The sequence below is a fragment of the Chiroxiphia lanceolata genome, chromosome 8 (assembly GCF_009829145.1).
Source record: "Chiroxiphia lanceolata isolate bChiLan1 chromosome 8, bChiLan1.pri, whole genome shotgun sequence".
NCBI classification, from domain to species: Eukaryota; Metazoa; Chordata; class Aves; order Passeriformes; family Pipridae; genus Chiroxiphia; species Chiroxiphia lanceolata.
This window is the reverse complement of record NC_045644.1, coordinates 7,123,841-7,143,413: the sequence shown is the minus strand read 5'-3', so window position 1 is coordinate 7,143,413 and position 19,573 is coordinate 7,123,841. Positions and strand designations below refer to the sequence as shown.

The window sequence follows — 19,573 nt, the reverse complement described above, 5'->3', positions numbered from 1 at the left end:
AAGCAATCTCAATGTACTTCAGTAAAAAATGAATGTTTTCATTACCATGCACATTTCCAGACTGTGATCCTGTATTTCAGTATGCATAGGCAGATGTGTAGCCACAATACATACACAGTGGCTATGAAAACAAATGTTACCATCCCTTTCATGCTCCATGTGTCTCACCTTAAAGATAACTGGGATTGGAAAACAAGCTGCCATCCCCAGTTGAAACTATTATTTGAAATATATGTCTATTAATATGGTGCAAATACATGTTTCCTTCTGTTCCAAGTAAACAGCTCAGGGCAGGGAAGGGAAGGCATCAGGAGAAAGAGCTATTTCTGAAGTGTTAAACTGGAGGACTGAGTGAAAGAACAATGCTCCACAGAACACAATGGTATAAATTACTCATGGGCATCCCGAGGGCTGGCGACCTTCAATAGATGCATTGTCTTCTCACACCAATTCACACTTTCAAAATTTTATACATTCAGATTGTTCTTGCTATGATGATATTTGCAAACTCAGTGAAGCCTGGGGTTTAGAGGACAGAGCATTTGGACGTGCATTATTATCCACAGAAGTTTCTGCTGTGTTTATTTGCTGTAGTCGTGTATAGTTGTGCCTGTGCTATGCAGATGAGCTGCTGACACTGGGGGCAGATAACAGGAACAAGACAGCACTGTGTGCTGTGCTCTGTCAGTTCCCCAAGTTTCCCCAGGTAAAGGGACAGCTTCAACCTGAAATGACACAGCCAAAGCCCAACTAGGTGCCTGGAAGCATTTAGGGAATGCTCGTAGTGGAGAATTCATCCTCCCATGTAAAACAGCCAAATGTTTTCACTGCATTATTTGCAAAAACTATTACTTCCTGCTATATATTTAATAATTATGTACTTCAATAAATTATTTTTTCCTAGTTGTTAAGTGACTGTGTTGCAGAATCTGTAACCTTCTGTCCAAACGTGCATAAAGTGAGCAGACACACACCTGCTCACTCTTACAGGGCAAGGACAGGTTATCTGTGCTCAGGGCTGCACAGTGGGACCCCCTCACAACCTCTCTGTGTTTACTTGGCAGCACTGGTGAAGAGACAAAGGGGAGAGATGATGAAAACCTGAAACGTGCATTTTGAGAAAACTCCAGTTATGTTTTCAGTATAAGAGCATGTTTTAACTACTATTTTTTGGTACGAAAAGCACTTGGGTTCTCACTGATCTCAAAATGCACGATTTTTGGTGAAAACCCTAAATCTTGTCACAAACAATTACAAGTGTCACTGTTGCTCAATGCAACTTTGGTAAGAGAAGGCACAGCCTGACATGGGTATCAGTGAACTGTGTCTGCTTTAGGACAGGGACACAGGTGTCTGGAGCAACCTGGCGTGACAGAAAATGAATGAAAATTAATATGGGTGAGGTGATACTGAGGAGCAGTCAGATTTTCACAGGGTAATGTCTTTATTTTTAAAACATCTAACACTGTCTTTTAAAAACCCAACATAATCCTTTCATGGCAATTTTCAGCACAAATTGCCCACTCACTTCCATACTGTACCCCAACCAGCACTGTGAATAGTGCCATTGCTGTTAACAGCAAACATGAGTATGTCTGTCACTCTAAATGCCTTAAAAATGATAAAGAAATTAAGTTCAAAGGCTAAAAATCAATATATTGTTCTATTTAATTTACTTATTATAAGACCATCCTAAGGACCAAATCTTTGAGGAGTCACATGACACACTGTGGTAAATTGAGCAATTACACAGAGATTCTAAAATGCTCATTTCAGAACTGACTTCCAGTTCATTCCAGAATTATATGTCATAGGCAGTTCAGAAGACCACTTTTTCCCCTCAGCTCAGTTTTACCAATGTATTTATACCTAAATGAGAGCGAGGATGAAACATGGTCTGTTTTATCTGCTGCAACACTGAGTTGCTGATGTTATGCCAAGATCTCTACAATGTCCAGTGACCAGCCCAACATGAATGTTTGATTAACACCTTCCAAATGAAAATACCAGCCATCCATACAAGTAGTATATCTATAGTTGGTACTGCCTGTGAGCCCCTGTGACCCCACGCTGCAGGGAATCCAAGCAGTGGGTGTGGGAATGATTGCATTTGCAGTAAAGGATATTTTCTATTTAATTTGAGGAGTATTACAGGTGTTTAGGGGTGATGCCTGTGCCAGCTGCAGTGCTCATTGCCTCTTAAGGGCAGCTAGTTTTCCAGGGTGCTGTGCTGTCTTGCTGAAGGGAATTTTACTTTTCCTCCCTTTCTCTTGGCAGTGCTGTAAATGTGAATTTATGTGCCAGAGTGAAGGAGAAGAGGATGCACAAAATACTAAATTTCAACATTATGTAGCTTGAGAGTAATCAAAGGGTTATAACAGAGTTTAGGCAGTTGCAGAAATCAAGGTAATTCTAGTTGCTTCAGTTTAAAGCAGCGAGGCACCAGTAAAAGGCCAGTGTCCATTGGTGCACTGCAAGGGACCACCTTGGCTAAAATCACACACGTATGAACCCTTTAAACAGTGCAACTTAATTCAGTCATTGGAGTAGAACAACGGCAATTACTCATCAAGACCTACAGACCAAAGTCAGAGCACTGGTAGATCAGGAGGTGATATTAGCAGCATTTATCAAATCCATCTGCAGGGCCCACCAGAGAATTCACAGCTGTGAAAGGGAAATGAAGTTTCAGACCAAAAAGAGGATATGAGCATACAGAAATGACCTTAGAGAATTAAAACATGTGGACACTGATCACCGTAACCTCCTTTGCCAGTCTTGTAGAGCACATGGTTTTTTCCAAGAGTTTTTAGAAATACAGTAATTTTATCCAGCTTTCCAGTCACAGCAAATTATTTAGAAACTGATTCAGCAGTCTACTGACTTCAAATCAAGCTCTGTGGAAATGCTGATTCCTCCCACTTATTCATGAAAATGTCACACACAGCTCTGCCTGATTTTAAAGCTACTGCTTTCTCTAGCAAAGACTTTGTAAAATGATCCATTATTATATATTTTAAATCTTAATCTTCTTTCTCTCATGAAGCCACTCTTTAAAATTCTGTTTTACAGAAAAAAATCAAAATCATTGAATATAAACGTACCACTTATGCTGGTTTTGTCTAATATTCTATTTCATATGTATACATCCTGAATGGCAGTGTTGTCAAATCACAAATGCCCACATAAATGTGGATCTATGGCACACAGAGAAACGGCATTGCATAGATTGTTCTCAGCATCAGGGGGGTGAGGAGGCACAGCAGCACACAGCTGTCAGCACGGAGGGCTCCCTGGGCCTGGACTAATTCAGAAAATCTTTGATTTCAAAGGAAGTTCCCCCAGGAAAATACTGTTTTGTTCCTGTTTTGCCAATATGCCTCTCTTTCTGAGATGTTCCAATGATTTAAATGACAGGAAAATTTTCTAATAAGTATTCCAATTTCTTCAGAAAGCTGCTCTGAAAATGCATCTTAAAATAATATTCCTGTTACGGAAATATTTAGATTGCTTAAAATGTCTAGAAAGAACCACGCGTCCCTCGATGTCTATTGATCAGTAGAGCAATTCTTGGAGACTGCTATAGGCCCTGTCTCATTAGAGCTGCCTTCTCTGTCTCCCAGCCTGACTCTTCACATTCCCACATTTCTGCCCAGCCTGCCCAGGAAGGGAGGCCATGGCTGCAGCTGTCCTGTAGGAGTGCTGAGGAGCACCTGGCACAGGCTCTTTCCTTGAGCAGCCCTGTGACACCGGGAGTGGTTGGGGTGCTGACTTCCCAAGGGAAGTGCCCAGCACATGGCAGCAGGGTGGGTGTGCTCCACACTTGGGGATTCCAGCTGACTCCAGGGCTCCTCAGGGTCCATATCCTGCTGTATCTCCCATCCTGAGAGATGCCCAGTGCCTCCCGATGCCTGTCGGTCCTGTGGTGGACACTGGTTTGGGTAAAACTGTGCTTTCAACCTTTTCCAGCTGTGTGTCCCTCACATGTTTTTACAGTGCAGGTGGTAGCCCTTTCAGATATTTCACACACTTGGATTTTGCATATAATTCCGGTTTTCCTAATTTCCATGTGTGGATCCTTTCAATCTAAGCCATGGACTTCAGGCTGACATGGACAGGCTGTCAGTCCAACACCCTGCTGGCAGCAGGGCTCAGTCACCCCTCTGATCTGCAGTATGCACCAGAGAATCCAGATATTATCCTTGGAGACTTCTGTTACTTGAAAAAAACTGAATCAGGAATCAGAACCTGTGGTACTACTCAAGTAATTAGTTCTCAGTAAGGAGACTGCAGTACTTGTAAAGGGTAAACTTGTTAAGAAGCTAAAAGCACTGATGCAGGTTAAGCCCAAGCTTCCACTCTTGCAGCATCAGTGAACTCTCTGCTGATCACAGGAGCCTTTCACAGCCCAAGGGCTCTCCCTGCCCAAACGCTGCCCTGCAGCAGCAATCACATCCCATCCTTCCCACTGGCTGTGCCTGGCAGAGCATCCCAGAGGCAGCACAGAGACCACAGCCTCCATCCCCCTGTGCCCCAGCCCGACCCCTCCAGCCATACTCTCTAGTACATCACAGTGATGTGAGGGCAGTGTGGCCCACAAGCCAGTGGCCGTGCCCTGTGACTACCAGCTGGTCACAGCTGAATACATTTTCTGATAGGAAAAAGTGAATTTTGTCACTCACTTTCTCAGGATTCTAGTGCTTATCTTGATTAAAAAAAATGTGCCTCTGCAAAACTGCATTCATGCAAATTGCCATTTTCACAGCTTTGCTGGAACAGACACTAAAATGTTACTGTAATAATTCATACACTGTGCACAACAGTTTGTGACACAGCTCCTTCAAAATGTCAGAAGCAACTAAGTGGACACTGACCTTAAAACCAGAAGATTTTAATTAGGAATATCCTACTTGCAAATGTGACACACTCAGTCAATTATTTCATTAAACTTTATATGTCTGTTACTGTGAAACGTTAGTTTGTCCCACTGCAATTTGGTAAAAGCATGAAATATGGAGAATACAGGTCAGCCTTAACCATTCTTGCAAAGGGGTTAAAAATGTGACTTTCTTGAGGAAAGACTATGAAACATGTTTCTTACTTGGGCGAAACTCCCACTGTGGGCTGAAACTTCCCCCAGGCAAGGCCTATAAGGCAGGCTCGGCTGACACGAGTGTTTTGGGGAATGGGCAAGACCCCAGAGGCATCTGAGTGCCAGGCATGCCCCTGGGGGTGTCTGGTGAGCTCCAGTCACCCATCTTGTACCCCCCCCCCAAAGAGTGGGGTATGTCACAAATCCATTTGGAACTTCCAGACACCCAACACTGGAGGTGCTCCTCTACCAGTGGGGATTCAAACTTGTGCCCCACTGCTGTGGAGCTGCTGGGCGCCAGCAGCTGGGTGCTGGGGGAGGCTGGGCAGGGCTCCCACCTCTCTGGGCTCAGGCAGTGAGGGGTGTGGGACCACTCCTGGGAGCAGCCAAGATGAGGATTTAGGCTTGGGCTTCCTATACTGTTTTTCTTTCCACACCTATGTAACAAAAATACACAAAGTCTTCAGACCAGGGACCAGAACCCATCGCTGCATCCTTGCAACTGGGTACCCCACTCTCATCTCTAGCTGTGCTTTTTGTATCAAAGTGTCCTTAAGTATCAGTCTTCAAGTTAAACTTACTATTTGCTAGTCTATATGTGTGTGTGCCCATCTCTGTGCACGCAGGCATCCCTCTGGGGGTTGTAAGGGGTACCTGGAGAGTGCAAGAGGATTGGGCTACTGCAGAGAGATGGTGAAAAAACAGTTAAGCACCTTTCTATCTTTATTTGGCTTGCTGTAGGCTTTGGGCAAGATGTGGAAGCCCAGGCAAGGTGCTTGTGTGCACAAATACTAACTGTAAGGGGTGATGGTGAGATCCATAAATTGAAGGACTGGAATGCAGGTGCAAACATTGCCTCCCTGGATATTCTTTTGCATGTCACACAGGTTAAAGAGGGTACCCTAGGCAAAGCACGTCAGCAGATCATACTACAGGCTGGATTACAGAGTGCAAATACAGATGCTGAACCTACTCTTTGGACTAGACTTAAAGAACAACCAATGCCTAAAAAAATAAATATAGCACAGCACTCTTGAATTAGCCTTAGGCTGTTTCTGAATAAAAGAACAGAGCGAGAAGCCATTTTCCTACTAGTACTTTATGAAAATCAGGCATCTCAGATGACCACCTTAAATAAGAGAGGCAGTTTCAGGATGCACAGGATTTCCTTATGACCAGTCCAAGGTAGCAATGGTCCTAAGCAATCAATTTCCCTCCTCTATCCTAATTTGCCCTTATACATCATATTCAAGATTTTATCTGGACAGGGGCTGGTTGGCTCAGTGGATAAACCTCTGCCTTTTCACCTCTGGGATCATGGTTCAAGTCAAACCCTGATGAAATGCACTTGATCGTCCTAATCTAGTTCCTAGTGGACAGTATTCCCATTATCTTTAAAAGGGTCAGAGCCAAGGCCATTGGAAAGAGTGCATTGTGCTATATCTTGTCTGTTGATTAATACATTTTCAGTGACGCCAGATCCTTAACCTTCATCAGCACACATATTCCCACAAAAAGCTTAATAGAGATCCCTCATGGACTAAACCTTTCTGCTCAATTTGCATATCATTTCATGATTTCCTGGGAATACTAAAAGAACCCACAAATAAATTACTTAAAATTTAAAAGTATGTTTGCCTCAACTGTTTGCAACAACACCTCTAAGTTAATTAGCATGATAACAGATCACTTTAAATCTTACTTCTCAGAGGGAGAACAAGACCTTTATTACTCAATCCATTTTTACAGCATAAGTTTCTTATCATACCATAACGGTTGAAGCTGAACAGACACACAGAATAAAGGGAATTTATTCTGTGAAGGGAGTTCACTGTTCAAAACTGAGTAAGAACGTACTCTCCGTAGGAGTTCACTGTTTGCCCTCTGCATCAAGAGAACTGCTGGACAATTAAGAGTAAGAAATGGAACCACTTCCATTCCTTGCAAATCCAGGCTGAAAATCACTGGGTTTTTCAGTGTATCACTCTCAGATATGGTTTGGGATGAATGCTGGTACGGCACCAGTGCCCTCTGAACCATCTGGTGATTCCGGAGCTGTGCAGCAGCACCCTTGGGCTAATCCTTGTGCCCCGAGCAGCTGAGCCCAGGCACAGACAAGGGCTGGCAGAGGAGCTGGTGAGGGGCAGGAGCAGCACAGCCCAGGACCACCAGGGACAGCAGGACCACCAGAGCAAGCACAAAGTCACCAGCTCCCACAAACATCAATGTGCAAAAGAGATCACGATTTTAGCAAGAGTAACACCAGGTTGCATTCCTAAGACAATTAATTCACTGATTACTTTTATTACACAGTTGTGGTCCAAATCTTAAGGACACTGCATTAGCTTCTACCTGGATTGATTCTTTAACATGGATCACACAAAAGACAGGAATGTCGGCACCATTCCTCATTTCTGATTGCGGTTAAAGATTATAAAATGATTCCTAATGATTAAATCATTCCTCTGTAGTCATTACAGGTTTTTACATTCTTAATATATATTTATTTAATTGACTACTGAAGAAATACAATTTAGCTTGTGGTTCTTTGGTACAAATCAATAACATGATTATAATTTTTTCATTAAATAATTACTCCTCGTTTGCTTTTCTTTTGATTGTTTTGAAATTACCGGGGAACTCCTTTTGAAAAAAACCCCACTTACAGCTTGATCTATCATAAACAATTATGGAATTTGAAAATACCTGGTAGAAGAGTAAGTTTATTCGAAAACCCCCTGTACACTGCTCCTCTCTGAAAGCTGATTTTTATCACTGAAAGGCTGGCAAATCCAAAGCTACAACCAAGTTTTGTGTGAGTGATGTACCCGGTGAGCCACGGAGCTCAGAAGTGTGGACAGCACCACAGACCTGCTGGGGAAGTCCATGGGAGGGGGCAGGGTGCTCTGAGCCCCCTGCGGGGACTCCTTGGGTGCTTTGGGCACAGAGGGGCAGTGGGGGCACAGTGGTGGCTCCCACCTGGGGGCTGCTGCCTCTGGGAAGGTGTGAGCAGATGAGAGAAGCCTCATTTGTGCTTTGCCACGCTCCCATGGGCAAACCCCTAAAGCAGGAGGACACCATGGAGCTGATCAACACAGCCTGGCTGTGTCCCACCATCCAGGTCAGAGGTGACAAGCTTTTGCTAATTAGAAAGCAACAGGGATCTGCCTGACACTAAAGTGGAGCTCTACATGCTGTCCTTCCTCCTGTCCCACCTGTCCTGGTGCCCCGTTACACCGTCCCCACACACCCACACGTGACAGCTCAGTGTGGTTATGGTCACACCCTGGTCCATCTGATGGAGCACAAGTCTGACATACAATTCAGAACACAGGAATTCAATATTAAGACAGCTTTGCATTATTGCTACAGCTGTTTTCAAACAGGCTTTCTCTTTTTCCTATCACCACAGAGCTGGATAAATCTGGGTGTTCCTTTCTGAAACACGATACAGAATGATCATTGCACTCGGAGATAATCAATATAGGTAATTGCTAAGCTAACTTCGGAATAAGGTACAGATAAGTCAGGTAAGACACAGATTAGTCTGGAAAAATTAGACTTGATGGATTACTGTATGCATTTCAAACTGAATTTCTGTTAAACAGGTAATTTGTACCTATATCAGATTTTTCATAAAAAATAATCATTTTTATAAATATATCTTAAGATCCTTTTTGTTGATTACAACGTAAAAAGGAAGGAATAACTGTGTATGGACAATGATAAAGTAGCCTGTTGATAATAAATATTTGTCTGGTTTTGCCACATCCGTACACATTCCAATGTTACTGAAGAGACACTGCACTGATAAAAAAAATACCCTCAGAAAAATCAATGGATTTTGAGCTAAAGCAGTTGCTAAACACACAGAAAACATCTTTATCCAACAGCCACAGTGCTGTGAAAATTCCCAAGCCTTGCATTGGTACAGCTAAGGAAAATTTAATCTTCCCAAATACTCATCAGGGCACTCCATCCTGCAGACCTGACAGCCCCACTTATAATTAATTATACAATTTCGATGGGAATATCGACTAAACAAAGCTATAAATCATAGAAAAAGTCAATAGGCATGGACACATTCAATCATGTCCCGACCAATGATTACTACTCTTAAAATACAATAATTATTTTCAGGAGCCAGCTTGAATTAAATTTCTGTCAGGCTGGTACAAGACCGGCGGTTGATGAAGGATGCGATGGATTTTTTGGGTTGAATTCGGCACAGAGACATTTATCCTTTTAGAGAGGTAGTTTGTTTTTAGTGATCATGGTGCTGTGTGTTTAACTAGACCATGAAGATTAGATTATCTCCAATGGCTCATTATATCATTTATCTTTTTCTTCCATGTTTGATCTGGAAGATTTCCCGCTTCTTGATGCATGAAAGAAATGACTACTGATTTTGAAATGGAATTTGTTTAAGTGGGATTCTGCCTGTGCCTTCACACCCCGTGGCCCTGTATGCAAATCAACCAGCAGCCATCCAAAATACCACTGGGACACGGCAAATGGCACCACCAGGAACAGCTCTGCTCAGCTTCAGGAATATACTGGGGGAAAATGCAGATGACAGACACTTGAGTTCTTCTTAAACAAAAAGCTAAAAAAGTTACTACAACAATACACATGGAGGAAAAGCTGGGACAGGATTAGTATGGAATTAGTATGGAATTAGTATGGAATTGCTTTGAATTAAATGTCCCCAAAACTGCAAAACATCAGTGAAAGAAAGAAACATTACGTATTTCCCTAGGATGCATTCATTCCCCTTGTGAATTTAAAACCAACAACCCCCAAAGTGATCTCACAGTGTGTTGAAGGCACGTTGCCCACACAGGTGAGCACACAGGACACACGAGTCACGCTGGGATGGGATGGCAGCAGGTGCTGAAAGGGGAACCTGACCTTCACTTCCCTCATGGGTCTCACTCCTCAAATTCTTCTGGCCTCAACAAATGAGTGAGATCTCAGATTCTCACATGGAATTAATCTCCTAGGTGAAGTCCACTTGAAAACCAGAGAGGGTACCAGGGCTTCAGCTGCCCTTCTTGCCCTAGAGCCTCACAGAGAGCCCTCCAATAGCCCAGCTCTCTGTGCACAGTGGGAGAACGAGCTGTAGCAGGAGAGGAGAAGAGAGGAGAGGAGAGAGAGGGACAGTCATGGATCCTGTGTGCATCCTGTCCCTGGCACAAAGCAACCACATGCTGTGTGAGCAGGCAGAGAACGTATCCTTTAGATACCTAACTCCTAGGAACCTTAGATGAAACAGAGAAAGCTGCAAGCAGTGATATACAGATTTTCCAAAATGAAATAAAATCACCTTAAAGAAAATATAATGCCACTTTTCACGGAAAAATCACAGTCCTTATTACAAATTAGAGCATTAGTGTTCCCTGTCTGCTTTATCCTCTTGGGAAGCCTTTTGATTGCCTGAACAGTGACAGTCTGCTGCAGGGTTTGAGATTTCTACTCTACTTATTCTTGTGTTTCCAGTATATTTTGTACACTCAGAAGACCCTAGTATTTTCAGAACAGCTTTGCATGAAGGGCTTTTCCTAAGTTACTGTGGTGCACTATGAAGAGCTAGTAATGAAACAGGATGCTTGAAGAAATGCAGACCAGAGGATAGAGAAGAAAAGTGAATTGTCATATACATTTAATTTACAATTTTTTTCTATGAAAAAGAAGGTAAACACACCAAAGTTAAGAACCTGTACACAAAATAACTGGCTCAGTGATGAGGAAATCTGGAGCAGTTACTGTGTTGGTTCTTCTCATTCTGCAGACAGGACGGCTGATAAGGATAAAGGGCTGGTCAGAGAAATGCAATTTGTATGTGACTTGCAAAATTATTCCTTCAAAAGTGTTTAGCACTGAACTTACCGCAGTGCCATTGTTATCTCTAAATACATCTTGATTAAAATAGTCAAAGAGCTTCTTTTCTAATTGCAGCATAACCTAAAAAAAAAAATAAAAAATAGAGGAGAAAGGTCAGCAAAGCTCTGGGACTTGGCTGCCCAACACCCAGCTGCTGGCAGTGACCCTTCCAGAGACATGCAGCCCTTTAAAACCACACAACATTTGCACATGTCCAAAGCCCCTTGTCAGCTGGCCCATTTACTTGGCCGGCGATCACTTAAACAGATCCAATTAACTGAGCATTAGGTGTGACAATCTATATCCCTCCCCTCCCTCTACATTATCAGTTTGGAACAACTATATTCATGCTTTGTAGAAAAGAAAGTGAACATTCAACACCGTTTCTATTTACACAGGGGTGCTGAGGGCATTAAGTTGTTTACCTTTCGGTCATTATCAGATTCACGAAATATTAGCTTGACTACTTCATTTGTGTCAGCTGCCCGGATGGTCTGCATGGTGGCCTTTGCACATAGTGTCTAAGAAAAACACAAAGGGAGAAAAGGGAAACAAGTTTATACACAACAGAAGGCCAGATTTAATTGAACATTATCAATTGATGCATCTTCAATGCCCACCTGGAAATACGATTTGCTGTAGGTCAAAATACAAAGCATTGCTAATTTAAGTCACTTCCACTCATGATGGACTTGAAACAATAACTTGAATTACCATTTGGAGAGAAACAGGCAATATTAAGAAAGTATCAATCAGATAAGGCAAATAGTCTTTCAACTTGCTACCATGCAGACATGTTCTTTCACAGGTATCACACATTACTTGTAAACGTCCTCCAAACCACTTCTTACAGCTCATGACTCCACACCCCGCTGGGTTCTGTGCCAGTTTCTAAGAGCTGGTAACTACATTGGTACTGCAGTTCTGTGGGTTAACTCTTGTTTGTAAAAACGTCTGCCCTGTAAATTCATTTTCCAAGTACACTTTGGAAGCCTGAGCAATCTGACAGCAACTTTCACAGTTTACTTTGGACAGCAAATTACCTGTGCAGCATTCTTTAAATTAGAGACAACGTCACATCTCTAGATATTCTGAGGACTGGGTGCCTAAACACATTATAAATCAACACTTCATCAGGAACAGAGGTATGAATTTCCATAGAAGTGGGGCTTTGGTCCATTGGCCACTCTCCTGGCTGAGGCCCAGCTTCCCTGGCAATGGGGAGTAGCAGGGAATGGACTGTTCAAAGGGCTGGCTCCACTGCATGGCAACAGGTGAAATCTGGAGCTTTTAGAAAAGTACTTGAGCATAAATTTTACTTAAAAACATACTTTAGATTCGCTGAATCTATACTTTCAGTGAAGCTTTAACTATGTTAAGAGCTTCCAAATGCAGGGATAGACTACATCTTAACTGAGGGGATGGGCAGGCAGGTTCACCTTGAGCTTTGCAGTCCCCCCACCTGGGCAAGGCTGAGGGTTGTGCACAGGTACCCCTGCCCCTCTGCCTGACTGCTGGCAACCACGAGGCAGCAGGCAGAAAGGGGAACTGAGGAAACCTCAGCAATCTTCAAAGGCAGAGATGTGCTCCCACATGTGGGAGGCAGCTCTGCATCCTCAGCTGCAGCTGAGGCACAAGCTCCTGACAGGATCTGTGCACAGCCCTAGATATGGATACTGGCAAAGGCCATCCTGAATAAAAACTTATTTTGCTAGAGGTTCTTAACAAAAGCATGCTAAAGAAAATAACTCAGTCAAGGAAAGGCAAAGCAGAGACTTCTCTTGCTCTCCCTGCTCCATTCCTTTTCATAAGGGCCAGACAACAGATTTTCATTTTGCATAATATTCACTTGTAAAATGTTCTGTGGTAACAGGATAATAGAATTTCACATCCTACAACATGCTTCTTTCTCTCACAAATAGAAATACTCATATTTGGTTTCATTATCAGAGTTGCATTATCTATCAGACACAAGGCCATGAACTACAGCTCACTTCTCCCTTCCCCGTTCTGACTTTCTCCTGAAGGCAGAAACACATGCCAAACATGTATTTAAACAAAAATCCATCTGCTTCCAAATACTTTAGATCTCAGCTGAGGTTACTGGTGCCAGAATGGGAACAATCTGTCAATGGACATTCTGCTCCCACTCAATAAAAGATCTGATCCTTGATAAAGGCCCCTGCCTATTGCCACAGTACAAACTATGTAAAGTTTGTAAAAAAGCAGCGAGCTGAGCAACTTCATCTTAAATGGGTAACTTGAGTGTGATTTGGTAAAAAACCCCAAATCTGATATTTTTCTTCAAGTCTGTGAATGGAACAGGTGACGATTCCCCATCTCACTGAATGAATGATGTCCATTCCTGACAAACTTTTCCTGACTGTTTCCTCCCTCCCCAAAAGCAGTGCCATGTCCATGGATTACACGTCTCACTCCAGGTTTACCCTAAAATACTTGGCACACGCCAAAGCACGTGTAGGTGTCTGCACAATCAGAGGTTCCACTGGCACAAGGAGCACTAGCCCCACGGGCACAACCATAGGCTGCCCTGGGAGAACTTCATCTGCTCTGTAGGATTTTAAGCTGTTTTTTTGGAAGGCTTAGAAGAAGAGCGGGAAGATGCTGGTGGTGGCTGGTTAAACCTCACTCTGTCAGGGAAGAGAAGGAACAGCATTGGGATCGTCATGGGGGCTCCACTTCTGGGACCACTTACTTTAGGCACAGACCTCCTACCTGTTCCCTCGCACCCAACATGTCCTGTCAGATGATCCTTTTGTCCCTCAGACATGCACTGACTGCTTGGCCATCTGTGTCCGCACGGAGCCAGTGAGGTAATCCAGCAGTGAGCCATTCCCAACCGCGCTCCCTCCGACCCACTGATTGAAATTCAGAGCACAGACACATAATCGGGTCAAGCCCAAAAAAAGAGCGCTTTGGGCTCATGTGTCACAAATCAGTCTGGTCCCTTCAAACAGCACACCAGATTAGAACAAGCACCCGAACAAACCAGAGCGGAAAACCCGCCGCTCTCTAAAGCTGGTTTCTAAAGCCCTAACAAATCGCTCCATCTTTCACTCATTTAAACTTTCCAAATGAGGGTCAATACGGTCCCCGAGCATCCAAATGCTAATGCGCTTAAGTGCGCTTAAGCAGCTTTCCAGAGTGAATGGGCCAAAGAAGGGCTCGAAAAGACACGGCAGAGTTACTGTCACTGTCAAAAAGTCATTGTAGCCACCCCCAGAGTGGTTGCAATTCAACAAATTCATGATTTCTGTCTCTTAAAGGCATCTGCTTGAGAACATTTTTTTCCCTGAGCTGCTTTATCTCCCAACTTCAGTCCGTCTCCGAAAGAAAAACCCCTCGATCGACTCTTGAGAACCGATACAGAGAAAGGACCCACATACCTTATTGCTTTCAAATTTCACATGCACAAAAAGTTACCTTATTCACAGACAAAAGTGATTGGGCAAAGGTTCATTTCTTATACAAGCTGGAGCACTCCTTTTTTCCTCCTCCTTTCAATTTCTACACAGTCGTAGTCACCCAAGCAGAAAACTTTCGGGACCATGTGCCTTTTTAGGCAAGTCTGCTTATGAAGGGGTTTTTTGTTGCTAGTAAAGAAAATCAAAATGCTATGAAAACCCACTGTTCCTTGCCGAGTATTCCCTCAAAGGTACTCTTTTACAAGGGCAGAAGAGGGGAAATTAGATATCAAAACTCAACATAACTTATTTTTTTTTTTTAATATTTTTTCTTTGGAAATAAGATTTGGTTAAAAAGCTTGCAGGAGAGCTGCATTCAGAGGTGAGAGACAGCTAAGTATCCAGCCTTTCCCTAGCAAACACAGCTGTGTCTCATTCCTGTTTTCCCATACTCCACGCAGGTAGATGCTTTGTAGTACTTTTGAAAAAATCTTTTGTGATAATTTATGTGTATTGAATTGTAAAACATAACAACAACTTTCCTGACAATGGCCGTGGGATGTAGAAACGATGTCCTGTTGGGCAAAGCTAGGAGGGAATGTTTTTTTGTACTGGCAAGAGACAAATGTGTAATTTCTCCTAAACTTGGCAATCCTCAGAAATGGAAAGCTTGTTGATTTACCACATAATACACCTTCAAAATGCACCTGCTCCCCCATACACACCACACAGCCAAGTGTTTCAGACTGTATTTCTGCACACCTACAGTAAAAACAATCATGTTATATAAATATAAAGCATACAACAGTCTATAATATATTTTACATTGTGTTTGTATGGAAGCACTGTGAGCAGCTGTGGACCGCACTGCTGCTTCCTGCTCAGTTGAAAACTGCAGCTGATTTTTCACTGATTTCACACTCCTGCTTTCTGAACAGCCTTGAGACTGAGTCCACCTCTTAATGTGTGAGATATTACATCCTTGTAAGTACTTCAAAAAAACCTTTTTTTGGGAAAAAACCCCCCAAAACCATGGTATCCAAGCACTCATCCTGTGCTATTTCACCTGTTTACTGATGCTAAAGATGTGTATTATTTTTCCCAATTATTTGAATACTTTTCTTAGGACTTATTATTACTTTGAATTCTTCTAAAAAAAAAAGAAAAGAAAGTAGAAAATATACATTGCTCTTTTATAATTAAGAAAGTTCAGCAGTAGTTGCCATTGCAATTTGCAGTGAGCTGCACGGATTGACAGAGACATGTTTGTGGCCGTGAGTGCCAGGAGAGAAGTGCAGAGTCTGAAGACTGCTAACAGGAGCTAGGTGAAATAAGGTCTTGAGCACATGAGCAACCAAATCAATTAAATTTAAGATATTTCATTTTATTCCAGTTACATACTCTGTGGGTTCTGGCAGGACAGAAAAGACAGACGGACATGTATCATCTAATTATGACAGTGAAATACTTCTTCTGAAATGCTGCTCAAGACTCAAGATCAATTTGAGACTTATTAAATTAGGATAATCAAATGCTTTTTTATTATTATCTGGACGCAAATTGTATTTGAAATAATCAGCAAGGTAAAAGATTTGCTACTTTGCAAATAACAGGAATGTGACTTGTTTGGGCTCCTCCTTTCCTGTGAGGGGCTGATACAATTTCCAGGATATTGGGAATACACCACCAGCAAATTCACCAAATCACATGATGTAAGAGAAATAAAATTTGCAAGTGAGAAAAAACAAAGTTAAATGTAACTTTCTGAGTCAATGGGAGGTGAGCATTTAGCTATAGGACAGGTAACACTGTGGTTTTCAAACTCTACCTGCCCCTGAAATGGAGGTTCATTGTAGCTGATTTTTCAGAGCCACGCAGAGGTTTTTGGCCTCACAGATGCTGCAAACGTCAGGGGCATCACCAGGCTCAGTCCCCCAGTGTGCAGCAATCAAACCCTATCTGAGAGGACAGACACTTCTATTGCAAAAACATCCTTTAGACTATATATTAACTTGTGTTAACTCTAACTGTGTGCAAATAGCAATAATGTCCCAGAGTAGTTACTACACTTGTAATACTAATAAGCTCTGAGGAGCAGGAATTGAACTCAGCAGTGACATAAATATTACTTGAATAAAGAACAAATACAAACAAGTATTAATGAGAAGCCACTTAAAGTATCTCTATGGAAAATTACTTTCTCTTGGGATGTTTCCAGAGGAGTCAGCTCATGTCCAGGGGTACAGAGGTGGCAGAGGAGCCACGTGGAAGGAGAGTGGGATGCCCTGCAGCTCATGTGCCCTGTGCATGGCTCTCCTTCTGAGGGCACATCACTGCCCACGACATGACCCTGCTGTGCCTGTACCATGTCAGGATTGAACCTCACAGGCAGACTGCAGCAGCACCAGTGAGAGCCTGGCCCAGGAGACCCCCTACGGCATCGTTCTAGCTCCCTCTGTACAGATCCCTCCCACTGATTTGTGGCACAGGGATATTCTGGGATTTTTTAAAATGTCTCTTTGGGTGGTGTTTGTGACCAAAAAAGCTCAGCACCAGAACACTATCCTCATGTCCCAGTTGTCCCAAAGATCTCCTGCCTCCCTATAATAAATGATCCCCTGGAAACAGCTTGCCTTTCTTTGGTCTCAAGCACAGCACATCGCTGTAGACCCAGCCCAGGCAGGGAAGGGCATCAGAGCAGTTAGTCCAGTGCTGGAAGGGCTGGTTCGGTGCTGGAATGGCCAGCACAGTGCTGGAACGACCAGCTCAGGGCTGGAATATCTGGCTCAGTGCTGGAATGGCTGGCTCAGGGCTGGAATGGCCAGCACAGTGCTGGAATGGCCAGCTCAGGGCTGGAATGGCTGGCTCAGGGCTGGAATGGCTGGCTCAGTCCTGGAATGGCCAGCCTGGTGCTGGAATGGCTTGCTCAGTGCTGGAATGGCCAGCCCAGTGCCACGTGTTGGTGGCACAGCCTGTCCTTCTCTAGGTCTGGAGGGAGCCCCGAGGTCCCTCACTGTGGCCCCAGGCCTCAGCAGCTTTGCTCTGTGCCAACAGCCGGTGGCAATGACAACTCTCTTTTTAATTACCTTCTTCAGAAAATAATCTGAATTAAATCCAAAAGGCCTCTGCCTCTGATTCCCCAAGATTACAGATCAAGCTAGAACTCCTTTTCCATCAGACATATTCACCTGCATGCTGACTACCTTCTCATTTTCTCTCTCTCACTCTCTGGTCAGGTTGCACATCTTTTTCCATTCCCTCATTTTGTTTCCCTGACTATGTTCTCAAGTCTGGGTGCAGTGAAGCATCTAAACACTGATTCACAAACAATTCACCAGGAGCTTTCTGGCACCTGTGTGAATCAGGACATGCAACTGTGTGGGGCCTCTGCGGACAAAGGTTAAGGGGCTCCCCTGCCCCCTTTTTAAGGTCTAAGTTTAAATTCACTTGCTGACATTGATAATGTGCATTCAGGACTTTGATCAGATCTGGATAAACCCACAGCCCTACAAGAGCTGGAACTTGGAAGCAGTGTGCTAGAAAAATCCCTTCCCTTCTCCTGTCCATCCCTCTAATAATTTTGCTTCACTACTTGATGTCAAGTAGTCCTGGGGATGTTTTCAAAGACAATTATTTGCTTTTTCATATTACAGGAACAGGAACAGTCCAACTGTTCCTAGGGAAATCCTCTGCACATATGCAATATCTGCTGTCTTGTCCCATAAGGTGTGAACCTCTTCAGATTTACTCAGATATTCTATTATTTCTCTTCCATTATTTTTTCTGCTTTGGCCAAGCAGCAGTACCAGCTTGAAAAATTCCTTGTTGGAAACCTTCAGAGCACTTATACTTTTTCACTCCAGCTGACCAAGCAGAGGACTAGGTGTATTGTTTCTACTCAGCAAAGACTTTGATGAAGCACACAGAATCTGTGATGAAAGTCTATTTCTGTAGAAAAATGTAAAATCCTCTGTTCTCTTGAATTCAGGAGGAATGAAATGAGAGGCAGCTCCTCTCCTTGTAGCTAAACTTGCTTTTATCTGTCTTGCAGACTAAGAACCTCTATTTCTTTTCATTTTAAAAGCAAAACAGTTTGTGAACCCCATCTGCTCCCATGTGCCTTGCAATTGCCTTTGTTTTGAGCGGTAACATTTGCCTGTGTTTGTGCTGATGGTGTTTGTGTTTCTGCTGCCTCCAAATGTCATGGTTTCTTACAGCCATAAACACGGGAGCAGTAACACTGAGTAGTAAAAATTTAAGCCAACATCTAAGAAATTTCGTTGGTGCTTCTTGACTCCCTTCCAGAACTGGACACTGCAGGTTCCCAGGTAACTGGAGTCTGTGAACCTCATCCTCCTTAACCCTCACAGGGAGTCCTGACCCAGCGCATTGGGACTGCAGGCACAGCCAGCCCCTTGCTTCCATCTGACTTCAGCACAGGCTCAGAAACACTCACAACCAGCACTGCCAAAAGGAGTGAATTCAGGAGTTTGTCCTTTAAATTAATGGAGAGTTTTGTACAAGATCAATGGTGTGACACAGCTCAAGATCAAGGCTTTACCTCTGGAGAGTGTGAGCCTTTGGCTTCCACAAAGTAGACTCCCAGCAGTAGCTATCATCAGGAGCTGACTTCTAAAACATGAAATGGTGGGCAATTCTGAAATCAAACCATGTACGTACTTAAAATCTAGATGCCTTTACGCAGCTACTGAATACTTTTAATGACAGAATTAGAAATATAAAGAAGTAAAAAACTTGTTTCTTCTTCCTATTATGCAAAATAGAAAAAAAATTAGTCCCTTAAACAAAGACAGAATTGAGATGCAGAATAGGAAAGTGACTTGCATGAGGCATGAGTGCATTGTGGGCTGCCAGCAGCTGAGGCCTGGGCTCTTGCTAAGCCTGAGCACAACTGTGGGATGGACAGGTGCCCTCCAGGATGGATGTGTGTCCTCCAGGATGGACATGTGCCATTCAAGTCATCAGCTCGTCACAATCATGAACAGCAAAGTGGGAGAGATGCCCATGTTTCTTCTACTGTTTCCTGTCTATGGGAAAAAACCACCCTTCCTCCAAGTTAACTTTACTTTTTAAGGAAACAAACATGACAGGAAAATAATTTCCATCTCACGTATCTGTTTTCTGGACCTGAACAAGCTAGGAATGCAAAATT

The 19,573-nt window shown here is 43.2% G+C and overlaps 1 protein-coding gene across 3 annotated transcripts in view; it reads right to left on the bottom strand.

Annotated features, from left to right (window-relative positions):
* The window catches only part of INPP5A (inositol polyphosphate-5-phosphatase A), a 193,204-nt gene that overhangs the window by 23,797 nt on the left and 149,834 nt on the right, over nucleotides 1-19,573 (bottom strand). For all 3 annotated transcript variants that reach the window (XM_032694962.1, XM_032694961.1, XM_032694963.1), the window contains exons 10-11: nucleotides 11,401-11,496; nucleotides 10,982-11,056 (exon numbers count right to left, since the gene is read on the bottom strand). In XM_032694962.1, the coding sequence (XP_032550853.1) occupies nucleotides 10,982-11,056; nucleotides 11,401-11,496 (171 nt within the window). The remainder of the gene's footprint in view (nucleotides 1-10,981; nucleotides 11,057-11,400; nucleotides 11,497-19,573) is intronic.